This window comes from Toxotes jaculatrix, chromosome 15, assembly GCF_017976425.1.
Source record: "Toxotes jaculatrix isolate fToxJac2 chromosome 15, fToxJac2.pri, whole genome shotgun sequence".
NCBI lineage: Eukaryota > Metazoa > Chordata > Actinopteri > Toxotidae > Toxotes > Toxotes jaculatrix.
Genome location: NC_054408.1, coordinates 8,260,837 through 8,286,214, shown reverse-complemented (window position 1 = coordinate 8,286,214; position 25,378 = coordinate 8,260,837). Strand labels below are relative to the sequence as shown.

Below are 25,378 nucleotides of genomic sequence, written 5' to 3'. Positions count from 1 at the left end.
ATACTATACTATGACATTTTTTATGACATTTTGAGGTCCAAAAAAATTTTGACTTTTTTTGTCCGATTTTGACGCCTTACTATACTATGACGTTTTTTATGACATTTTGAGGTCAAAAAATTTTTTGACTTTTTTTGTACGATTTTGACGCCTTACTATACTATGACGTTTTTTATGACATTTTGAGGTCCAAAAAAATTTTGACTTTTTTTGTCCGATTTTGACGCCTTACTATACTATGACGTTTTTTATGACATTTTGAGGTCCAAAAAAATTTTGACTTTTTTTGTCGGATTTTGACGCCTTACTATACTATGACGTTTTTTATGACATTTTGAGGTCAAAAAAATTTTTGACTTTTTTTGCCTGAAAAAAACACCTTACTATACTATGACGTTTTTTATGACATTTTGAGGTCGAAAAAAATTTTGACTTTTTTTGCCCGAAATAAATGCCATACTATACTATGACGTTTTTTATGACATTTTGAGGTCGAAAAAAAATTTGACTTTTTTTGCCTGAAAAAAACGCCTTACTATACTATGACGTTTTTTATGACATTTTGAGGTCAAAAAATTTTTTGACTTTTTTTGTCCGATTTTGACGCCTTACTATACTATGACGTTTTTTATGACATTTTGAGGTCAAAAAAATTTTTGACTTTTTTTGTCCGATTTTGACGCCTTACTATACTATGACGTTTTTTTATGACATTTTGAGGTCGAAAAAATTTTGACTTTTTTTGTACGATTTTGACGCCTTACTATACTATGACGTTTTTTATGACATTTTGAGGTCCAAAAAAATTTTGACTTTTTTTGTCCGATTTTGATGCCTTACTATACTATGACGTTTTTTATGACATTTTGAGGTCCAAAAAAATTTTGACTTTTTTTGCCTGAAAAAAACACCTTACTATACTATGACGTTTTTTATGACATTTTGAGGTCGAAAAAAATTTTGACTTTTTTTGCCTGAAAAAAACGCCTTACTATACTATGAAGTTTTTTATGACATTTTGAGGTCAAAAAAAGTTTTGACTTTTTTTGCCTGAAAAAAACGCCTTACTATACTGTGACGTTTTTTATGACATTTTGTGGTCGAAAAAATTTTTTGACTTTTTTTGTCCGATTTTGACGCCTTACTATACTATGACATTTTTTATGACATTTTGAGGTCGAAAAAAATTTTGACTTTTTTTGCCCGAAAAAAACGCCATACTATACTATGACGTTTTTTATGACATTTTGAGGTCAAAAAAAATTTTGACTTTTTTTGCCTGAAAAAAACGCCTTACTATACTATGACGTTTTTTATGACATTTTGAGGTCGAAAAAAATTTTGACTTTTTTTGCCCGAAAAAAACGCCATACTATACTATGACGTTTTTTATGACATTTTGAGGTCGAAAAAAATTTTGACTTTTTTTGTCCGATTTTGACGCCTTACTATACTATGACGTTTTTTATGACATTTTGAGGTCAAAAAATTTTTTGACTTTTTTTGTCCGATTTTGACGCCATACTATACTATGACGTTTTTTATGACATTTTGAGGTCAAAAATTTTTTTGACTTTTTTTGCCCGAAAAAAACGCCATACTATACTATGACGTTTTTTATGACATTTTGAGGTCAAAATTTTTTTTGACTTTTTTTGCCCGAAAAAAACGCCATACTATACTATGACGTTTTTTATGACATTTTGAGGTCAAAAAAATTTTTGACTTTTTTTGCCCGAAAAAAACGCCATACTATACTATGACATTTTTTATGACATTTTGAGGTCCAAAAAAATTTTGACTTTTTTTGCCTGAAAAAAACGCCTTACTATACTATGACGTTTTTTATGACATTTTGAGGTCCAAAAAAATTTTGACTTTTTTTGTCCGATTTTGACGCCTTACTATACTATGACGTTTTTTATGACATTTTGAGGTCAAAAAATTTTTTGACTTTTTTTGTACGATTTTGACGCCTTACTATACTATGACGTTTTTTATGACATTTTGAGGTCCAAAAAAATTTTGACTTTTTTTGTCCGATTTTGACGCCTTACTATACTATGACGTTTTTTATGACATTTTGAGGTCCAAAAAAATTTTGACTTTTTTTGTCGGATTTTGACGCCTTACTATACTATGACGTTTTTTATGACATTTTGAGGTCCAAAAAAATTTTGACTTTTTTTGTCCGATTTTGATGCCTTACTATACTATGACGTTTTTTATGACATTTTGAGGTCCAAAAAAATTTTGACTTTTTTTGCCTGAAAAAAACACCTTACTATACTATGACGTTTTTTATGACATTTTGAGGTCGAAAAAAATTTTGACTTTTTTTGCCTGAAAAAAACGCCTTACTATACTATGACGTTTTTTATGACATTTTGAGGTCAAAAAAAGTTTTGACTTTTTTTGCCTGAAAAAAACGCCTTACTATACTATGACGTTTTTTATGACATTTTGAGGTCGAAAAAATTTTTTGACTTTTTTTGTCCGATTTTGACGCCTTACTATACTATGACATTTTTTATGACATTTTGAGGTCGAAAAAAATTTTGACTTTTTTTGCCCGAAAAAAACGCCATACTATACTATGACGTTTTTTATGACATTTTGAGGTCAAAAAAAATTTTGACTTTTTTTGCCTGAAAAAAACGCCTTACTATACTATGACGTTTTTTATGACATTTTGAGGTCGAAAAAAATTTTGACTTTTTTTGCCCGAAAAAAACGCCATACTATACTATGACGTTTTTTATGACATTTTGAGGTCGAAAAAAATTTTGACTTTTTTTGTCCGATTTTGACGCCTTACTATACTATGACGTTTTTTATGACATTTTGAGGTCAAAAATTTTTTTGACTTTTTTTGTCCGATTTTGACACCATACTATACTATGACGTTTTTTATGACATTTTGAGGTCAAAAAATTTTTTGACTTTTTTTGCCCGAAAAAAACGCCATACTATACTATGACGTTTTTTATGACATTTTGAGGTCAAAAATTTTTTTGACTTTTTTTGCCCGAAAAAAACGCCATACTATACTATGACGTTTTTTATGACATTTTGAGGTCGAAAAAAATTTTGACTTTTTTTGCCCGATTTTGACGCCTTACTATACTATGACATTTTTTATGACATTTTGAGGTCGAAAAAAATTTTGACTTTTTTTGCCCGAAAAAAACGCCATACTATACTATGACGTTTTTTATGACATTTTGAGGTCAAAAAAATTTTTGACTTTTTTTGCCTGAAAAAAACGCCTTACTATACTATGACGTTTTTTATGACATTTTGAGGTCGAAAAAAATTTTGACTTTTTTTGCCCGAAAAAAACGCCATACTATACTATGACGTTTTTTATGACATTTTGAGGTCAAAAAAATTTTTGACTTTTTTTGCCCAAAAAAAACGCCATACTATACTATGACATTTTTTATGACATTTTGAGGTCCAAAAAAATTTTGACTTTTTTTGTCCGATTTTGACGCCTTACTATACTATGACGTTTTTTATGACATTTTGAGGTCCAAAAAAATTTTGACTTTTTTTGTCCGATTTTGATGCCTTACTATACTATGACGTTTTTTATGACATTTTGAGGTCCAAAAAAATTTTGACTTTTTTTGCCTGAAAAAAACACCTTACTATACTATGACGTTTTTTATGACATTTTGAGGTCGAAAAAAATTTTGACTTTTTTTGCCTGAAAAAAACGCCTTACTATACTATGAAGTTTTTTATGACATTTTGAGGTCAAAAAAAGTTTTGACTTTTTTTGCCTGAAAAAAACGCCTTACTATACTGTGACGTTTTTTATGACATTTTGAGGTCGAAAAAATTTTTTGACTTTTTTTGTCCGATTTTGACGCCTTACTATACTATGACATTTTTTATGACATTTTGAGGTCGAAAAAAATTTTGACTTTTTTTGCCCGAAAAAAACGCCATACTATACTATGACGTTTTTTATGACATTTTGAGGTCAAAAAAAATTTTGACTTTTTTTGCCTGAAAAAAACGCCTTACTATACTATGACGTTTTTTATGACATTTTGAGGTCGAAAAAAATTTTGACTTTTTTTGCCCGAAAAAAACGCCATACTATACTATGACGTTTTTTATGACATTTTGAGGTCGAAAAAAATTTTGACTTTTTTTGTCCGATTTTGACGCCTTACTATACTATGACGTTTTTTATGACATTTTGAGGTCAAAAAATTTTTTGACTTTTTTTGTCCGATTTTGACGCCATACTATACTATGACGTTTTTTATGACATTTTGAGGTCAAAAATTTTTTTGACTTTTTTTGCCCGAAAAAAACGCCATACTATACTATGACGTTTTTTATGACATTTTGAGGTCAAAAATTTTTTTGACTTTTTTTGCCCGAAAAAAACGCCATACTATACTATGACGTTTTTTATGACATTTTGAGGTCAAAAAAATTTTTGACTTTTTTTGCCCGAAAAAAACGCCATACTATACTATGACATTTTTTATGACATTTTGAGGTCCAAAAAAATTTTGACTTTTTTTGCCTGAAAAAAACGCCTTACTATACTATGACGTTTTTTATGACATTTTGAGGTCCAAAAAAATTTTGACTTTTTTTGTCCGATTTTGACGCCTTACTATACTATGACGTTTTTTATGACATTTTGAGGTCAAAAAATTTTTTGACTTTTTTTGTACGATTTTGACGCCTTACTATACTATGACGTTTTTTATGACATTTTGAGGTCCAAAAAAATTTTGACTTTTTTTGTCCGATTTTGACGCCTTACTATACTATGACGTTTTTTATGACATTTTGAGGTCCAAAAAAATTTTGACTTTTTTTGTCGGATTTTGACGCCTTACTATACTATGACGTTTTTTATGACATTTTGAGGTCCAAAAAAATTTTGACTTTTTTTGTCCGATTTTGATGCCTTACTATACTATGACGTTTTTTATGACATTTTGAGGTCCAAAAAAATTTTGACTTTTTTTGCCTGAAAAAAACACCTTACTATACTATGACGTTTTTTATGACATTTTGAGGTCGAAAAAAATTTTGACTTTTTTTGCCTGAAAAAAACGCCTTACTATACTATGACGTTTTTTATGACATTTTGAGGTCAAAAATTTTTTTGACTTTTTTTGTCCGATTTTGACACCATACTATACTATGACGTTTTTTATGACATTTTGAGGTCAAAAAATTTTTTGACTTTTTTTGCCCGAAAAAAACGCCATACTATACTATGACGTTTTTTATGACATTTTGAGGTCAAAAATTTTTTTGACTTTTTTTGCCCGAAAAAAACGCCATACTATACTATGACGTTTTTTATGACATTTTGAGGTCAAAAAAATTTTTGACTTTTTTTGCCAGAAAAAAACGCCATACTATACTATGACGTTTTTTATGACATTTTGAGGTCAAAAAATTTTTTGACTTTTTTTGCCCAAAAAAAACGCCATACTATACTATGACATTTTTTATGACATTTTGAGGTCCAAAAAAATTTTGACTTTTTTTGTCCGATTTTGACGCCTTACTATACTATGACGTTTTTTATGACATTTTGAGGTCAAAAAAATTTTTGACTTTTTTTGCCCGAAAAAAACGCCATACTATACTATGACATTTTTTATGACATTTTGAGGTCCAAAAAAATTTTGACTTTTTTTGCCTGAAAAAAACGCCTTACTATACTATGACGTTTTTTATGACATTTTGAGGTCCAAAAAAATTTTGACTTTTTTTGTCCGATTTTGACGCCTTACTATACTATGACGTTTTTTATGACATTTTGAGGTCAAAAAATTTTTTGACTTTTTTTGTACGATTTTGACGCCTTACTATACTATGACGTTTTTTATGACATTTTGAGGTCCAAAAAAATTTTGACTTTTTTTGTCCGATTTTGACGCCTTACTATACTATGACGTTTTTTATGACATTTTGAGGTCCAAAAAAATTTTGACTTTTTTTGTCGGATTTTGACGCCTTACTATACTATGACGTTTTTTATGACATTTTGAGGTCCAAAAAAATTTTGACTTTTTTTGTCCGATTTTGATGCCTTACTATACTATGACGTTTTTTATGACATTTTGAGGTCCAAAAAAATTTTGACTTTTTTTGCCTGAAAAAAACGCCTTACTATACTATGACGTTTTTTATGACATTTTGAGGTCAAAAAAAGTTTTGACTTTTTTTGCCTGAAAAAAACGCCTTACTATACTATGACGTTTTTTATGACATTTTGAGGTCGAAAAAATTTTTTGACTTTTTTTGTCCGATTTTGATGCCTTACTATACTATGACATTTTTTATGACATTTTGAGGTCGAAAAAAATTTTGACTTTTTTTGCCCGAAAAAAACGCCATACTATACTATGACGTTTTTTATGACATTTTGAGGTCAAAAAAAATTTTGACTTTTTTTGCCTGAAAAAAACGCCTTACTATACTATGACGTTTTTTATGACATTTTGAGGTCGAAAAAAATTTTGACTTTTTTTGCCCGAAAAAAACGCCATACTATACTATGACGTTTTTTATGACATTTTGAGGTCGAAAAAAATTTTGACTTTTTTTGTCCGATTTTGACGCCTTACTATACTATGACGTTTTTTATGACATTTTGAGGTCAAAAATTTTTTTGACTTTTTTTGTCCGATTTTGACACCATACTATACTATGACGTTTTTTATGACATTTTGAGGTCAAAAAATTTTTTGACTTTTTTTGCCCGAAAAAAACGCCATACTATACTATGACGTTTTTTATGACATTTTGAGGTCAAAAATTTTTTTGACTTTTTTTGCCCGAAAAAAACGCCATACTATACTATGACGTTTTTTATGACATTTTGAGGTCAAAAAAATTTTTGACTTTTTTTGCCAGAAAAAAACGCCATACTATACTATGACGTTTTTTATGACATTTTGAGGTCAAAAAATTTTTTGACTTTTTTTGCCCAAAAAAAAACGCCATACTATACTATGACATTTTTTATGACATTTTGAGGTCCAAAAAAATTTTGACTTTTTTTGTCCGATTTTGACGCCTTACTATACTATGACGTTTTTTATGACATTTTGAGGTCAAAAAAATTTTTGACTTTTTTTGCCCGAAAAAAACGCCATACTATACTATGACATTTTTTATGACATTTTGAGGTCCAAAAAAATTTTGACTTTTTTTGCCTGAAAAAAACGCCTTACTATACTATGACGTTTTTTATGACATTTTGAGGTCCAAAAAAATTTTGACTTTTTTTGTCCGATTTTGACGCCTTACTATACTATGACGTTTTTTATGACATTTTGAGGTCAAAAAATTTTTTGCCTTTTTTTTTACGATTTTGACGCCTTACTATACTATGACGTTTTTTATGACATTTTGAGGTCCAAAAAAATTTTGACTTTTTTTGTCCGATTTTGACGCCTTACTATACTATGACGTTTTTTATGACATTTTGAGGTCCAAAAAAATTTTGACTTTTTTTGTCCGATTTTGATGCCTTACTATACTATGACGTTTTTTATGACATTTTGAGGTCCAAAAAAATTTTGACTTTTTTTGCCTGAAAAAAACACCTTACTATACTATGACGTTTTTTATGACATTTTGAGGTCGAAAAAAATTTTGACTTTTTTTGCCTGAAAAAAACGCCTTACTATACTATGACGTTTTTTATGACATTTTGAGGTCAAAAAAAGTTTTGACTTTTTTTGCCTGAAAAAAACGCCTTACTATACTATGACGTTTTTTATGACATTTTGAGGTCGAAAAAATTTTTTGACTTTTTTTGTCCGATTTTGACGCCTTACTATACTATGACATTTTTTATGACATTTTGAGGTCGAAAAAAATTTTGACTTTTTTTGCCCGAAAAAAACGCCATACTATACTATGACGTTTTTTATGACATTTTGAGGTCAAAAAAAATTTTGACTTTTTTTGCCTGAAAAAAACGCCTTACTATACTATGACGTTTTTTATGACATTTTGAGGTCGAAAAAAATTTTGACTTTTTTTGCCCGAAAAAAACGCCATACTATACTATGACGTTTTTTATGACATTTTGAGGTCGAAAAAAATTTTGACTTTTTTTGTCCGATTTTGACGCCTTACTATACTATGACGTTTTTTATGACATTTTGAGGTCAAAAATTTTTTTGACTTTTTTTGTCCGATTTTGACACCATACTATACTATGACGTTTTTTATGACATTTTGAGGTCAAAAATTTTTTTGACTTTTTTTGCCCGAAAAAAACGCCATACTATACTATGACGTTTTTTATGACATTTTGAGGTCAAAAAAATTTTTGACTTTTTTTGCCAGAAAAAAACGCCATACTATACTATGACGTTTTTTATGACATTTTGAGGTCAAAAAATGTTTTGACTTTTTTTGCCCAAAAAAAAACGCCATACTATACTATGACGTTTTTTATGACATTTTGAGGTCCAAAAAAATTTTGACTTTTTTTGTCCGATTTTGACGCCTTACTATACTATGACGTTTTTTATGACATTTTGAGGTCAAAAAAATTTTTGACTTTTTTTGCCCGAAAAAAACGCCATACTATACTATGACATTTTTTATGACATTTTGAGGTCCAAAAAAATTTTGACTTTTTTTGCCTGAAAAAAACGCCTTACTATACTATGACGTTTTTTATGACATTTTGAGGTCCAAAAAAATTTTGACTTTTTTTGTCCGATTTTGACGCCTTACTATACTATGACGTTTTTTATGACATTTTGAGGTCAAAAAATTTTTTGACTTTTTTTGTACGATTTTGACGCCTTACTATACTATGACGTTTTTTATGACATTTTGAGGTCCAAAAAAATTTTGACTTTTTTTGTCCGATTTTGACGCCTTACTATACTATGACGTTTTTTATGACATTTTGAGGTCCAAAAAAATTTTGACTTTTTTTGTCGGATTTTGACGCCTTACTATACTATGACGTTTTTTATGACATTTTGAGGTCAAAAAAATTTTTGACTTTTTTTGCCTGAAAAAAACACCTTACTATACTATGACGTTTTTTATGACATTTTGAGGTCGAAAAAAATTTTGACTTTTTTTGCCCGAAAAAAACGCCTTACTATACTATGACATTTTTTATGACATTTTGAGGTCAAAAAAATTTTTGACTTTTTTTGTCCGATTTTGACGCCTTACTATACTATGACGTTTTTTTATGACATTTTGAGGTCGAAAAAATTTTGACTTTTTTTGTACGATTTTGACGCCTTACTATACTATGACGTTTTTTATGACATTTTGAGGTCCAAAAAAATTTTGACTTTTTTTGTCCGATTTTGATGCCTTACTATACTATGACGTTTTTTATGACATTTTGAGGTCCAAAAAAATTTTGACTTTTTTTGCCTGAAAAAAACACCTTACTATACTATGACGTTTTTTATGACATTTTGAGGTCGAAAAAAATTTTGACTTTTTTTGCCTGAAAAAAACGCCTTACTATACTATGAAGTTTTTTATGACATTTTGAGGTCAAAAAAAGTTTTGACTTTTTTTGCCTGAAAAAAACGCCTTACTATACTATGACGTTTTTTATGACATTTTGAGGTCGAAAAAATTTTTTGACTTTTTTTGTCCGATTTTGACGCCTTACTATACTATGACATTTTTTATGACATTTTGAGGTCGAAAAAAATTTTGACTTTTTTTGCCCGAAAAAAACGCCATACTATACTATGACGTTTTTTATGACATTTTGAGGTCAAAAAAAATTTTGACTTTTTTTGCCTGAAAAAAACGCCTTACTATACTATGACGTTTTTTATGACATTTTGAGGTCGAAAAAAATTTTGACTTTTTTTGCCCGAAAAAAACGCCATACTATACTATGACGTTTTTTATGACATTTTGAGGTCGAAAAAAATTTTGACTTTTTTTGTCCGATTTTGACGCCTTACTATACTATGACGTTTTTTATGACATTTTGAGGTCAAAAAATTTTTTGACTTTTTTTGTCCGATTTTGACGCCATACTATACTATGACGTTTTTTATGACATTTTGAGGTCAAAAAATTTTTTGACTTTTTTTGCCCGAAAAAAACGCCATACTATACTATGACGTTTTTTATGACATTTTGAGGTCAAAAATTTTTTTGACTTTTTTTGCCCGAAAAAAACGCCATACTATACTATGACGTTTTTTATGACATTTTGAGGTCAAAAAAATTTTTGACTTTTTTTGCCAGAAAAAAACGCCATACTATACTATGACGTTTTTTATGACATTTTGAGGTCAAAAAAATTTTGACTTTTTTTGTCCGATTTTGATGCCTTACTATACTATGACGTTTTTTATGACATTTTGAGGTCCAAAAAAATTTTGACTTTTTTTGCCTGAAAAAAACACCTTACTATACTATGACGTTTTTTATGACATTTTGAGGTCGAAAAAAATTTTGACTTTTTTTGCCTGAAAAAAACGCCTTACTATACTATGACGTTTTTTATGACATTTTGAGGTCGAAAAAAGTTTTGACTTTTTTTGCCTGAAAAAAACGCCTTACTATACTATGACGTTTTTTATGACATTTTGAGGTCGAAAAAAATTTTTGACTTTTTTTGTCCGATTTTGACGCCTTACTATACTATGACATTTTTTATGACATTTTGAGGTCGAAAAAAATTTTGACTTTTTTTGCCCGAAAAAAACGTCATACTATACTATGACGTTTTTTATGACATTTTGAGGTCGAAAAAAATTTTGACTTTTTTTGCCTGAAAAAAACGCCTTACTATACTATGACGTTTTTTATGACATTTTGAGGTCAAAAAATATTTTGACTTTTTTTGCCTGAAAAAAACGCCTTACTATACTATGACGTTTTTTATGACATTTTGAGGTCAAAAAAAATTTTGACTTTTTTTGTCCGATTTTGACGCCTTACTATACTATGACGTTTTTTATGACATTTTGAGGTCAAAAAATTTTTTGACTTTTTTTGTCCGATTTTGACGCCTTACTATACTATGACGTTTTTTATGACATTTTGAGGTCGAAAAAAATTTTGACTTTTTTTGCCCGAAAAAAACACCTTACTATACTATGACGTTTTTTATGACATTTTGAGGTCAAAACAAATTTTGACTTTTTTTGCCCGAAAAAAACGCCATACTATACTATGACGTTTTTTATGACATTTTGAGGTCAAAAAATTTTTTGACTTTTTTTGCCCGAAAAAAACGCCATACTATACTATGACGTTTTTTATGACATTTTGAGGTCGAAAAATTTTTTGACTTTTTTTGCCTGAAAAAAACGGCATACTATACTATAACGTTTTTTATGACATTTTGAGGTTAAAAAAATTTTTTGACTTTTTTTGCCTGAAAAAAACGCCTTACTATACTATGACGTTTTTTATGACATTTTGAGGTCCAAAAAAATTTTGACTTTTTTTGCCCGAAAAAAACGCCATACTATACTATGACGTTTTTTATGACATTTTGAGGTCAAAAATTTTTTTGACTTTTTTTTGCCCATTTTGACGTATTACTATACTATGACGTTTTTTATGACATTTTGAGGTCGAAAAAATTTTTGACTTTTTTTTGGCCCAAAAAAACGGCATACTATACTATGACGTTTTTTATGACATTTTGAGGTCAAAAAAATTTTTGACTTTTTTTGTCCGATTTTGACGCCTTACTATACTATGACGTTTTTTATGACATTTTGAGGTCCAAAAAAATTTTGACTTTTTTTGCCCGAAAAAAACGCCATACTATACTATGACGTTTTTTATGACATTTTGAGGTCAAAAATTTTTTTGACTTTTTTTTGCCCATTTTGACCTCTTACTATACTATGACGTTTTTTATGACATTTTGAGGTCGAAAAAATTTTTGACTTTTTTTTGCCCCCAAAAAACGGCATACTATACTATGACGTTTTTTATGACATTTTGAGGTCGAAAAAAATTTTGACTTTTTTTGCCCCAAAAAAACGGCATACTATACTATGACGTTTTTTATGACATTTTGAAGTCAAAAAAATTTTAAACTTTTTTTGCCCGAAAAAAACGGCATACTATACTATGACGTTTTTTATGACATTTTGAGGTCAAAAATTTTTTTGACTTTTTTTGTCCGATTTTGACGCCTTACTATACTATGACGTTTTTTATGACATTTTGAGTTCAAAAAATTTTTTGACTTTTTTTCAGCATTTTTGAAAAACGCCACCATTCTTTGTTTCGCACAGGTTGTACATACAGCATGCACATCTTTTCTACATTTTTTACCTGAATTTAATAAACATTGACAGCTAACAGGATATCCTTTTTTGCTCACCTTATACTTACCTCAAGTTGCCTTGTGGGACATACATGCATACATTCGTACATATCATACTTGCCTGTAGAGAAGATTTTTTACAGCATCATATAAAAGCAACAATAATGATAATAATAATAATAATAATAATAAAACAAACAGCGCTCTGGTATCGAAATAGTTTCTGAATCTGCAGATATCCAAATTCAGGTATCAGGATCAGATTGTAAGTGAAAAAATGTGGATCGGTGCACCCCTATTTTGCTTGATATTTTTTTTTAGTTGTTACTCATTTGTTTGCATTAGACTTGTTACAGATGTAAGAGAAAAGGTGCCACAGCTGGGTGTGAAGTCCAACGCTGCAAGAAGTCCTACCACTACCCCTGTGCTGTTCAAGAGGGAGCTCAGACTATTGAAGATCCAGAAAACGGGAATTATGGGTCAGTCTAGGCTGCAGTCCTGTGTTCAAAAAAGGCTTGCACTGCAGTTGTGTGTTTGTTTTCTTGGAAGAAACATTCATGTTTTATTGCTGTTGAAAATAAATTCACAGCAACAACTGATTATTTTCATGAAACTACCTTTATGTGTCTTTATCTATCAGGCTGTACTGCTCCAAACACTATCAACAACAACAAAGTAAGTGGGCGTCTGAATTTTTGCACTTCTTTTTTGTCTCCCTGCAACCATGTTTTTTTTCTTTTCGATGTATGAGATATGTGTTGGATTTTGCTTTTTCTGGACTAGAAAGGAGAAACGATGGTTCTGTAAACAGGCTCAACTCCTCCAAAAGTTCCAAAACAGCTGGATCATCTCAGGTTTGATTGATGGAACTATCTGCTACATGGAACTAAAAAAGAAAGAAAAAGATCAGTAATTTCCTAAAACAGCAGAGCACTGTAGTTCTCAACAAAGCATCAGTTAGTTATTTGTTTTGATCTTTTCATGAGACTTATCAGTATAGATGTAATTGTCTGTATTTTCTGTATTTATTTCAGGAAGTGAATGATCATTTAACTCTTTTAGTCTCACCCCAAACTCTTTTTAGCAAGCACTGATATCCATATTAATTTTCCTGAGGTATTTTGCCTCACCTGTGAGAAGACAGAAGGAAGTATCAGCCTGGAAAGTTTGTCTAATAGCATTATTATGTAAGTGTGTTCACATTTTGCACATTACATTACTGAATATTTCTGATCTGCTCTTAACATCAACATGTGATCACATTGTGACAACCAGGCATGTGACAAACATGCTCCTTCATCATATCAGAGAGACGCCAATGGTAAGTCCTGCTCAGAGAATTTCGTGCCTTCTGTTTTAAGGCGTTTCACCTCTCAGGGCCATGATTAAACGTCTTTCTCCTTGACAGACAATTCTATGGAGGCTGGACCGTCTTTTTACCACAGTGACACAAACTCATCCAGCAGTGCGACGCATCAGACTTCCAAGGTTCATATATTATCCATAGTCACTTAATAAAGCTTTTTAAAAAAATACTACTTAATTTCTCTTCAGAATGATTAAGTGATTTTTAAACATTCTGCTTTTGTGTTTGATGCAGAGACGGTTGAGTTTCAGTGAAAAGTAAGTGTATGATGATTTGCCAACTTTTTCCTGCGATGTTTTGAGACTTCTGTGTGAATGTGTAGCATGCCATTCTTTCACTGACAATTACATCCGTGCTTTTATTTCACCACTTTTTGCTTTTCAGAAATAGTTTAACAAATCTAACAGTTACAATTGTTAAGATAACTGATCTGTCTCCTTTGTCACAGACAGAAGGAGAGCCCCTCTAAGCGTAAAGTCATGGTGTCGAGAATATCCGATGATTCTTCAAATTCAGGTTAACCCTCTTAAATTAAGTGACAGAATGTAACCTATGTCGGTCTAGCACTCTTACATGAGCCACTTAACATCCTGATTTATATGAATCCCTTTCTTCTACAGATGACAACGAACCTAACCCTGACATGGAAATATACCCTCTTGTAGAGTCAGGTTTAGAAGAGAGTGGAAACTCTGCTCCAGAACAGCCAGTAAGTCTCATCTTAGATATGAATTATTCCTGACTAATATCATCATTAGAGACTGAAGATGTTTAATAATCTGATATCCATCTTCTGTATCATTAATTCTTCTCCACTTCTTCAATGTGCCTCAGCTCACCAGGTAAGATCAATTCTCTGTGATTCTTTGAAAGTATTTATTTGATAAAATGTTTTTTGGTTGACCAAAAATTAATCAGCAAAGTTATTTAATCAAGAACAAACATAAATTCTTTGCCTATTTCAGCTTTTTAAATGTCAGTATTTTGTTTTTGTTTTTATTATTATTATTATTATTATTATTATTATTATTATTATTATTATTATTATTTTAATTATTCTAATTGTAAATTGAATGTCTTTGGGATTTGAACTCTGATGTGGACAAAACAAGCAGGCTTTCAGAACGTGCTATGGGTATTTTTCAATTATCTATTTATTTATTGATTGGCATTTTATAAACAAAACCTATAAACAATATAGCTGAAAAAGCTAGTGAATAACTGACAAATCAGATGTTCTGCCCTCACAGAAAAGACAACGAGCGTCAGACAGAGTCGGCCTCAGGTAAACAGTCACAGCAGATTCTGTTCATATAGAGTGTGTAGCTAAGACGTGATACTGTGTGCAAATGTAGTGCAAACTTGTGCTGTCTCACTTTTAGCAAGGCAACAAGAGGACAGGAGCAGCTGTAGAAATAGAGATGAAGATGAAACACAAATAGATCTGGTGAGTTGTTGCTGTACAAAGGGCATCATTATTGTCAAATGTGTGTTTTTTCTTACCAGCTAACATTCTCATCTTCTGCTTATGCTCTAAATTTGAGCACTTTTAATCATTTCTTTTAGTGCAGGGGAAGATTTAGTCTTTCTATCTGATATTTACTCAAATCAAAGCTGATTTTAATTAGTCTGTCCGCAAAGGACATTTAATCACAGAATCTACACACTTTTTTATATGTGATGGATATATGGTATATCATCACCACTGGCAGAACAGTATTTGTGACATGAGATATGCTTACTTCCTCTTAGGTTGCTGAGTCAGAGAGTCTGCTGCTTCCTGTGAAGATCTCCACGGAGGCTCAGTCACGTTCAGAGACAAGTTCTGCACCCTCACCTCAGAAGATATCAACTCAATCTCCCAAAGTGATTTTGGTTAAGGCGGAGGAGGACAGGAGAGAAGATGAGGGTAAATTTTACTCTTACAGTGTCTTACTGTTATTTACAAATGCAGATGATAACATTAACTTCATTAAGTGTTTCAGGGGCTTTGAAAAGCAGATACAAATTCAATTTAAGCGAGCGATACTGCTGGTATACTTAAAAAAAAAAAAAAAAAAAAAAAAAAACTGCAAAAGCATTAGGCCCTACATCATGCATTGTTGTGTGAAAGTGCACACATAAATTATAACATATCTTTATTAATCTACTTGTCTAGTGAGCAGAGGACAGTGCTGTTCAAATAGTTTGAAAATTACTTAAACATCAAATTATTGTTATGGGAGCTGTGGTAACATACGGAGCGGTCTCTTCTCTTAGGGTCGGTTCCTGAGCAGAATCCTGTCCACCGTCCTGATCAACACACCACTGGACCCTCTGTCCCACAGCAGAGCTCCGCTGGGATCCCTCCTGGTCCTGACCACAACAAACCCCACAGAGTTACTGACTCACCTCCGTGCATCAGCTTGGCCATTTCTGCATCTCCACCTGAAACCACCGCTGTGTCCCTCATCTCCTCCTCCTCCTCCTCTCCTGTGGCCCCTCCCTCCGACCCAGAGCTCAGCATCGACTCCTCTAGTTTCTGGAGAAGCTGCAACGCGGCAGGATGTACACAGGCCATCTTTAATGATTTCATTAATGACATGAATGATATCTCCCACAGAATTCAGTCAGACCAGGCCAGCCAGGAGGGTAAGAGATGATTCAAGATACTCACAAGGTCCTGTTTCACACTTATTCATGTTGTCTCTTCATGTTGTCTCTCTCTTCTTTCCACAGATTATGATTTTGCACTAACGGTGATGGCAGCTTCTGGGAAGCTGGCAGACCTCGTGGCCAAGCAGCAGAACGGTGAAGTAGACTCAGTGTAGCTCTATGGATGGCAATGTGGGTCGGTATTTTTGTATAATTCTAGGTATAATTTATAAATGACAATTTATTGTATTTACAGAATTACAACGGAAACAAATGGAGCTGAAAAAGGCAGCAGCAGCTATGACGGAGGTCATCTCAGCACTGAGGAGATGAGTCCATCAGTAGCGACTGTAAGAACATGGACATCAAGGTTTACACAGGTTTAAGCTTTCTCTTATTTTTTTTCTATGATTCTCACTGTTGTTTTGTATTTCATATCATTCATATTGGTATTTTAAAATTTTTATACAAACTATATATTTCTGTTGACTGTCTCAGTATCTAAGATGGTGGAAACGGCTGGATATGGAAATATTAAACTGTACCAATATTTGGCACTAATAATTCAAAAGCACTTAAAGATTTAAAATAATGAATTTTTCAGTGTTGTTAAATTCCAGCTCGTGTTTCACTTCCACTTAGAAAACATATAAAAAATATATATGAAATAAGACTGGAATATCTGATTCCAAAACCTATACTGCACATGAAGAACTGGAAAGAAGATTTGTCTTGAAAATGTTCCATATCCAGGTTTATAAACTAAATTAGAATATACTTCAGATTTTTTAAAAATATGTTTGTATTGAACTAGTAAACAAAGAACAGACAAGCTAAAATAATGTTGCAGTTACAGTGGTTGAGTATTTGCAGGCAAATATCTGCATCCTGTAGAATACAAAAGTCAGTTTTAATTACATTATTAGAAGGATTTGTGTTTAGTCTTCTTCGTTTGGTTTACTTTTTTAACTGTTATAGATTAAAACTGATAAATGCTAATTTGAAGCTGAAATAATGTTGGTTTATGTTTCTTGTTCTTAAGATTTTCTTTATCAAGTTGTTACATATCTTCTGTTATAATAACTGACATTGTCTGACATTGACTGCTGTTAAAAGCATACTGTGGTGGTGGTATCCTGGAGATAATTTAGCTCGATACATGGTGAAACAAAACACCCTGTGGTGGCGGACTTGCTTTACAAATTGTGAATGCTGCATTGTGTATTTTTGAAGATTGTTTAGATCTTGGCTGTTCCATTGTGTTAATCACCTGTCAAACTTATACTCTTGCTAATATTATCATGGTACATGAAAATCTTATTGTATTTTTTCCAATTTGGTTAACTGCATTATGTTTTTTTTTTTAAACTGAAAAACCTCTGCTTACAGAAAATACAAGCGGATCAGAGTCTTTTTATTCATTTGCTTGCAGAGGTCAAAACAATGGAACTGGCACTTCAAAATACTCATCAATCAACATAATTATTGATTTTAAATTAGAAATATACATAGAAATGAGCAAACATATTCTTCAAAAAGTGCAGATGTCACTGAACAACTTTATAAATGTTAAAACCATAAAATATTGCATACAATAGATCATTCGTATGCAAAAGTGTCCTTAAAAGTCTAATTTCAGGCTCACTCAGCCAAAGCTTCTGCAAGGCCCCATGCCTTGTGTACATTTGTTACAGCTGGCAACCAGGCAGGTTTAACTGCCAGTGAACTATTTTGTGCAACAGAAACAGACAAACTAAAAATGTTATGGATCTATAGCTGCACAAATTAAAACTTGCCAACCTGTGCATTCGACAAATGTAAAGTGGAATCCACGGTTTAAGACTGGATCACTTTGTTCTGAACCTCTTGCAACCTGAGTTCCCATCTTTGGGTCAACTTATAACCTACACAAAAGATCACACCTCAGCAGCTGTGGAAGCCACTGGGACTAATAATCAATGACCGGAGTTTGACCTAAACAGACTTTATCAAGCATTCGATGCCTGTGTCCTTGATATGTCAGGGTCCAGTCTTCAGATTACAAGTTCTATCCTGACATCTATAAGTGCAAAGAGCCTCATACCTCAAACTGAAAACAACAAATCCAGATACCACATCCAAACTATGATGCGGTTCTCAGCTAAAGTGGAACGAAGTCATAATAAAAATGCAAGTGCAAACACTAAGGAAGTAACTTGGTCAATTAAACAGAAAAATAGAAAAAGTGAAGTGATATTGGGCGACTGGCAAAAATCTTTCAAGTCAATAAGAAACAGCTTGATGAAGCGATACTATCCTCCTCTACACAATGTGCAAATGAATAGGCAGTCAGGCACTGAGGCAAACATCTACCATAACTGTACTCTGTAATGATGCTGCTACCTGTCAGCTCTGTCGTCTAATCTCAGTACATACAGCTCCTAATGGACAAACTGGTTCTAGCCTGGAATGAGATAAATAACAGATTTGACAGTGATGGTGATAATCAAACATACCCACTGTGTAACCAGCCCCTAATGGGTGTGATGACATCCTTTGGGAATTTACTCCCAGAGTTCCACAGCATCCTTTGCATCTGTTGCTATCATGACCTCGGGTTGAGGTCAATTTTTGAAGGCTCCACAGCGACTGGCTCGACATATGAAATCTTTGAGCAAGTTGCCGTCAATCTGCCAGAAAGCAGCAGTCTGGGTCACCTCTGTCAGGTGATTCACGCAGAACTTAAAGCAGAACTCTTCAAGGTCCTGAGTGACAAAGGGAAGAGCACAAAAAACCAAAGGGTTCCTCACATTGGTCAAATGTTCTCCAAGGCATTAATGAGATTCTTTTGATAACTCAAGTCATGACCCAAGTTCCTGTATCCTGTAGTAGTTTCTCTCGATTCTTCCAAGCATCACTTGCTTAGAATTTTTTTGCTAGATGATGCATATACTGTATATGGAACAAATACATTTTGGAATACATGCTGAAGAGCTTAGGCTTTTTCAGCTATTTCAATTTTACAAAGTATGTCTTACCTACATAAGAGACTTTACAAAAACTGTTAAAAATAATAAAAAAATAAAAAATAAAATAAAAATAAATTTCAAGGTAAAGCTTTCTACACTATCTACATAAAAACAGATGATAGTTTATTGATTGGTGTTGAAGACTGACCTCGGCATCATAACGCACCGCTGCTGACAGCAGGGAGAAAGCGTTTTCAACAGTGATTCCCCTCTTGATAATGTGTTGACAAAGCCGTTTCAGGCGGTTCTCACAATACGATGTTGCCAGATCCAGCAGCCCTGAGAGAGAGGCACAGACAGTAACACTGTAAGTAGATGCAACTGACAGATAAACGTCAGGATATTAAACATTTATTTATAGGCAGTGACACGTGTGTGGGGGTCTGACCAATAGCATCCTCAGGAGGCAACTCCACGTTGTCTGTGTAGAGGAACTCCAGGAAGGAACGGTAGACTGGATAAGAGAACTGGTCTATTTCAATCACTTCCTTCATGTCTTCATTCCAGTGGGACTGGAACATGGATCTGAAGTGTTCACACCTGCATAATATGTTGTTTCAGGATGGATGCAGATGTTATTTATTTGCAAATTATTTATATTTTACAGTTTCATGACTCAAATGGGCGGCTGTGAGATGAAAATCCTGACCTGATTTTGAGAACTGCTTTGTGGACATAGATATATTTGCCATCGACGCAGAACTTGAGGTCAGCTGTCTCTGGGTTGTCAAACTCTTTCTTCAGAGACTGAGCCACGGTCAAGAAGTCGTCATGCTCTGGAGTGAGAAAACACACCCACACATACACCCACGCACACAACTTCTGCCATGAGAAAAATAAAAACTGTAAAAGGATCTTTAACCACTTGTATTTTTTAATGTAAAATACAGCCTTTGTGTCGTACAGTGTAGTAATTAGAGAATCAATATTGTATATAAGATTCTTGTCTTACCCATGGAAAGAAGCCTCCACATAACTGAGGGGGTGGCGAAGCATGCAAAGACATCGTCGGTGCAGGTAAAGTGCGTGAGGTGAGGCAGCACTATGGACTGGCTCCTGCATTGGCCCCACATGTACACCTGACCGCTCTGGGTCTTTGCAGCTGACGTATGTGTGGAGTGACAAGCAGCAATCTCTACAATTCTGCCAAAGACCCCAGAAAAGAGAAATCAGTCAATGGCAGTGTGGGACACAGTGAAGAGAAGACCCATTTCATCTGTGGCGATGTCACGGTCTTGCTCACCTCTCTTTTTCAGTCATGATCTGAACTGGGCTCAGCTGGTTGCTCTTGTTGCCGGTGCCCAGCTGTCCATATGTGTTGGCGCCCCATGCGTAGAGCAACCCCTCATCTGTTAGTGCCAGGGAATGGGCATAGCCTGAGACAATCTAGAGAGGAAAAAAAAAAAAAGAAGAAAATTTTAGATGTGAGGCCCGCCATTTTAACATGACAAATGTAACGCACAAGAGATTTTTAACATCAACAAAGCTTTACACTGAATAAAAACAATAATACAGAGTTGTCCACTTTAAGGTTACAGTACTCTTTTAACTGGTTGATAAATGGATAAGTGTATACTGATGTACTGAAGTCAAATAATCATTTTGATTATTTGAGTGATTTATCATGAATACTTGTTCTGTTTCATATCGTAAGCTGTTTTTTTTTTTTTTTGATTAGACAAGAAAACCCGTCACTGTAGGCTGTGGTTACTTTGACTAATCTCACCGTGATTCAATACTGAGTGAGCACTTTATGCAAAGATTTACAGCAAAAGCACAGCACAGAAAAAGGCGAAGAAAAGCAGTAGGAAGACTTTGGTTTACGATACACTAATACAGTGAACTTAAAAGTGATCTGAAATGCCAACTATAGTCAAGGTTTGAGGTTCTGAAACTGAAAAGGGTGTGAGTTTGCAGTGTAAGCAACTCAAGCTGACCTAGAAACAACCCTTGCCTTTGCAGTTACTTAAAACTGTATTCATAAAACTGAATTTGTGTGAACATCAGGGGTGTGATGAAACACCAAATAAAAACCTTTGTGTGTGACTTAAGGTTAAATCTTAATTCAGGTTAAAGGTTAAATCAATTTAGCAGTCAATTTCTCAATACACAAAAACATAGATGCAGGCTTCAGTACATCACCAAACCACATTATGACACCTTTATTTTCAATATTTAACATGTGGTAAGAGAGTTTGTTGACAATATTCAGATGCATCTATCAATGAATTTGAAGTTACAGGAGCTGAACTAATGCAACAACTATTTTGGTATTTAAATTAAATCTTCTGAAATCTTTCACTGCTGTATCTCAAATAATAAACAAATTTAAATTCTAAATTAATTATAAATTAACAAATTATTTCCTTCTTATAACCATTCAGAGAAAAATAATATTGAAAGAGTTGCAACTGAAGTAACAGGGCAGAATCAAACTGAAATACTAGATGCTTAAAAAGCTTAAACATACATTTGGATGTACTGAATTCTTCACTGCATATTGATATGATTTTGTACGATCTGAGATCAGATCTCACCCTTAGAATCCACGAGTACTGAGAGTTTAAGTTTTTGTGAGTGTGTCATTTCAAACCTGTTGCACACATAAACCCTGCAGAGCCACAAGTCGACAGGGAGTGAGCTGGTTCCCATTATTTCCAAGTCCAAGTTGTCCATTCCCATTATAGCCCCAACCGTACACCTGCAGAGACAGGAAGAAAACATAAGTCATTATTTTGGCACTGGATAACACCTTTTATACTTCCACTATGAATGAGACACTCACTTCTCCATTGTCCACTACAGCCAGAGATGAGGTCTGACCACAGACGATACTGACAGCCACCTTGTTCTGCAGGCAACTGGACACTCTGCGAGGTGTAGGCTGGTTTGCTGTGGAGCCTGAGCCCACCTGACCACAGTTGTTGTAGCCCCATGCATACACCTGGCAGGCAAGAAGGTGAGACAATACATTAAAAGGATGGAGAGAGAAAGCAGTTCCAGTTTCATGATAGCTTTTGATTTTTCTGAAAGATGGAGAGTTAAATATCCTCCATTTCTTCTATTAATATGAGAGCAGACTGTTTTATATTACAGATTATAAAGTCACAGAAAATATTGCATGTCCTCACGTGTATCCTCTGCTCCAAATTCCAGCTTTTAGGTCCCCTTAGTGGAAGCTAAACTGCTACAAACATTCCTTAATGTGTATGCAAACTACTTAATGATAAGAAGTAAGTAAGTTGTTGGCTGCAGTGTTTACACAATGTGACACCAGTTAATTTAGTTCATAAAGATGTTTCTAACTGTAACCACAGTCAATCAGCTGTGCAGTGTCCTTCACTAGAAGTGGTTTGAGGCATAATAGATTCCTTATGGCTAAGCTTAGTTCACTAAGTTTTCAGCTCAGGGGGATCAACTCCTGCTGTGATTGGACTTAGGGTCCCATTATGGTCTCTGTGACAAAGCACTTCCTTCGACCAAAGCTGAGTCATTACAAAGGTTTTAAACAGGCTTCCACTCTGCTCTGTGCACAGTTTTTTTCTGTGAAAGTAATTTGTTTTACCCTAGACACTTACTTCTCCTGAGTCAGTCAGAGCCATTGAGTGGTGAGAGCCACAGGACACCTCTGTGACCTTCTTATTGAGCAGGTTGGCAGACACGAGCACCGGAGCTACTCCTTGGTTGGTTGTCCCGTTTCCCAGTTGACTGTAGCCATTATGTCCCCAGGCAAATAGCTCTCCGTCTGAAACACAAAGAGATTAGTCATCCTGCAGCACTTTTTAATCCTACTGTGAAGAGGAGGATTACATATTTTGTGCAGCTACCCTCTGTGGCCAGCAGGATGTGGGGTCCACTGCCGTAGCTCAGGCTGACCACCTTCCGCCCACTCAGGAAGTCCAGCTTCTTGGGTACAATGGTGCTCTGACTGTCCCCTGTTCCCAGGCAGTTGCTGCAGTTTAACCCAAACACATACACCTGAGTGTGGTGAGAGGACGGGGTGGGGGGGGGGACAAAAGACATAACATGTAATGTGGATCAGTGATAAGCAGGGCTAAGCAAAGACATTCAGAGTCAGCCGAGTAGGTAACAGGTCACATACAGGCACACAAACATCAACACCAGCATGCAGCGCTGATAAGAGCTGCAGGTGTAGGTCTCGTGCCATCAGCCCTCCATACCTTCACACACGACTTAGTGCAGCACACAACAGCACTAATACAGAGTTGACAAGCAAGGACAGGAGCACTGGACTAGAGTTTATTTTTGACATTTATTAAAAGACTAACATGGAACACCTATGGAGCCCCAGAGTGTTCAATATTTAATAAATAATTATGAAATAAACAATCACATGAATAAATTATGTAAATATAATAATAGATTTACAGAATAATTTACAGAAATAATTTAAGAAATTATTAAAACTCATTACACTAAAATGATAAATTAAAGAATAAACATCCAAGGTTTGATGGTTGGCGGCCAACAACCTTTTCAGTGCCATAATGAGTTCATATTTTTTCAATACGCTTGTCTTCCTCTGTAACACAGCATCTGAATGAAAATCTTTTTAGATCTGTTTTTATCTCTGGAGCTGCTAAATGCTCCACTATGTTCACCAGCTGGTTGATAACTTTGTGTGTCTGCTCTTTGGTGCTGTGCTTTTCTTTTGTGCTTTTTTCTTTTTTTTTTGCTGAAAACAGCTGCCTGTGCTGGAAACAAGGTTAATGAGAGGGGTGACACAAAACTGTAACACTGACAGGATAATAATAAAGCAGAATAAATGTCCCCTGAGGTGGATTACCTATTGTAAGCCTGTTTTACTGCTGGCTTAATGTGGCATGAACTGAAACCAGTAGCTGCTTAAAAGGTAGAAAACCACTCTAAGCACCCACAGAATGCTGAAGAAAATGACAGTAATATAAGGTAGACATGATTTGTAGGTTAACAGCTAAGCATACTATCAGCTACGTAGCAGTTAACTTCTTCAGAGCAATCCCGGAAGCCTTACATCATCACCCAGAAGGATCAGCAATGACTTTTCCTTGAATGATTAAAACACAACTGCAACCCTGCTTTCCTCTACCTCATCTCACCTCTTCATCACTGGTGATGTAGATGGCCTCATTAGCAGACGTTCCAAACACGCATGCTTTCCGTATCGCAGCGAGCTCCTGAGGCCCCATCAGGCTGAAAAGGGGCCATTTGGTTACATCCACCATGATGTGCTCGCTGTGAATCTGTGGCGAGGGCAGTGGGGTGGAGGGATGAACCTCAATTCAAAGGCAGGACAGAGAACAGGGAACAGGGGCAGGGGGAGGGTCTGGGTGGGCAAGGCTGCCAGTGCTGCAGTTGCTGTTGTGAGTGGATGTGAAAATACACACAGTCAGGGAGAATCAGAAATCTGTCAACCTATATGAACATTAATTCAGTCAAAACATTTAAACACACTGATCTGGGAAAAGAAGTACTACATATTGACACATTACATATTTACTACATATTTAATCTCTAGGAACTACAGATGAAAATTAGCTGGTAGCTAATTCTGGTGTGGCTGAGAGCTTTGCACTCTCTGTTAAATAAACAAATAAATATAAATATATATAAAAAGCAATTTACAGCAAAATCTAAGAATTCTGACTTTTTAAAGGTGTTTAATGTTTAATTGCTTTGGAACAAACAAAGGTTCCACACACATACAATGATTTTCAGGTTAGTAAGAATGATGTTAAACCCTTGCATGATCTCTCTGAGGAGATTAGAGAGCAGCTGAGTCATGTGGTATAACATTAGGCCCAAGCGATCAGTGCTGGTGTGTATAAAGCTGCTCAAAGTAAATTTTGGTCTCAAGTGCTTTAAAATTCTAAGACTGATATATTTTTTTCTCAGCCTCAAAATTAACTATATGAGCTTTTGAATACAGAGTCCTAAGAGTTAAGATTTGGTGTCACGTCCCAAATTATTTAAGAGAGCTCTAGAGGTTTCCTAACCCAGTTAGGAGTCACTAGCAAATGCCTGAGTTACATGCACAGAGGCAGAGGATTTACACTTTACGAAAAG

General features: G+C 33.9%; 2 protein-coding genes across 4 annotated transcripts in view; one reads left to right on the top strand and one right to left on the bottom strand.

Moving 5' to 3' along the window:
• The window catches only part of phf11 (PHD finger protein 11), a 46,071-nt gene extending 28,420 nt beyond the window's left edge, over positions 1-17,651 (top strand). The window contains exons 3-17 of one of the 3 annotated variants that reach the window (XM_041057071.1): positions 12,650-12,783; positions 12,945-12,979; positions 13,088-13,158; positions 13,580-13,625; positions 13,713-13,792; positions 13,905-13,927; positions 14,119-14,186; positions 14,291-14,379; positions 14,505-14,512; positions 14,921-14,955; positions 15,053-15,117; positions 15,423-15,579; positions 15,930-16,301; positions 16,389-16,460; positions 16,561-17,651. In XM_041057071.1, the coding sequence (XP_040913005.1) occupies positions 12,650-12,783; positions 12,945-12,979; positions 13,088-13,158; positions 13,580-13,625; positions 13,713-13,792; positions 13,905-13,927; positions 14,119-14,186; positions 14,291-14,379; positions 14,505-14,512; positions 14,921-14,955; positions 15,053-15,117; positions 15,423-15,579; positions 15,930-16,301; positions 16,389-16,460; positions 16,561-16,637 (1,332 nt within the window). In that variant the 3' untranslated portion in view covers positions 16,638-17,651. The remainder of the gene's footprint in view (positions 1-12,649; positions 12,784-12,944; positions 12,980-13,087; positions 13,159-13,579; positions 13,626-13,712; positions 13,793-13,904; positions 13,928-14,118; positions 14,187-14,290; positions 14,380-14,504; positions 14,513-14,920; positions 14,956-15,052; positions 15,118-15,422; positions 15,580-15,929; positions 16,302-16,388; positions 16,461-16,560) is intronic. The other 2 variants (XM_041057070.1, XM_041057069.1) reach the window with 2 other exon arrangements.
• Positions 17,652-17,711: 60 nt separating this feature from the next.
• Positions 17,712-24,669, bottom strand: LOC121194283 (RCC1 and BTB domain-containing protein 1-like). Its single transcript, XM_041057068.1, has 11 exons — positions 24,412-24,669; positions 23,140-23,290; positions 22,891-23,057; positions 22,098-22,256; positions 21,906-22,013; positions 20,556-20,698; positions 20,265-20,455; positions 19,962-20,088; positions 19,701-19,852; positions 19,461-19,591; positions 17,712-19,048 (listed from the first exon to the last, which is right to left on the bottom strand). The coding sequence occupies exons 1-11, from the start codon at positions 24,535-24,537 to the stop codon at positions 18,908-18,910; spliced, it is 1,596 nt and encodes a 531-aa protein (XP_040913002.1). The 5' UTR covers positions 24,538-24,669; the 3' UTR covers positions 17,712-18,907.
• Between the last annotated feature and the right edge of the window lie 709 nt (positions 24,670-25,378).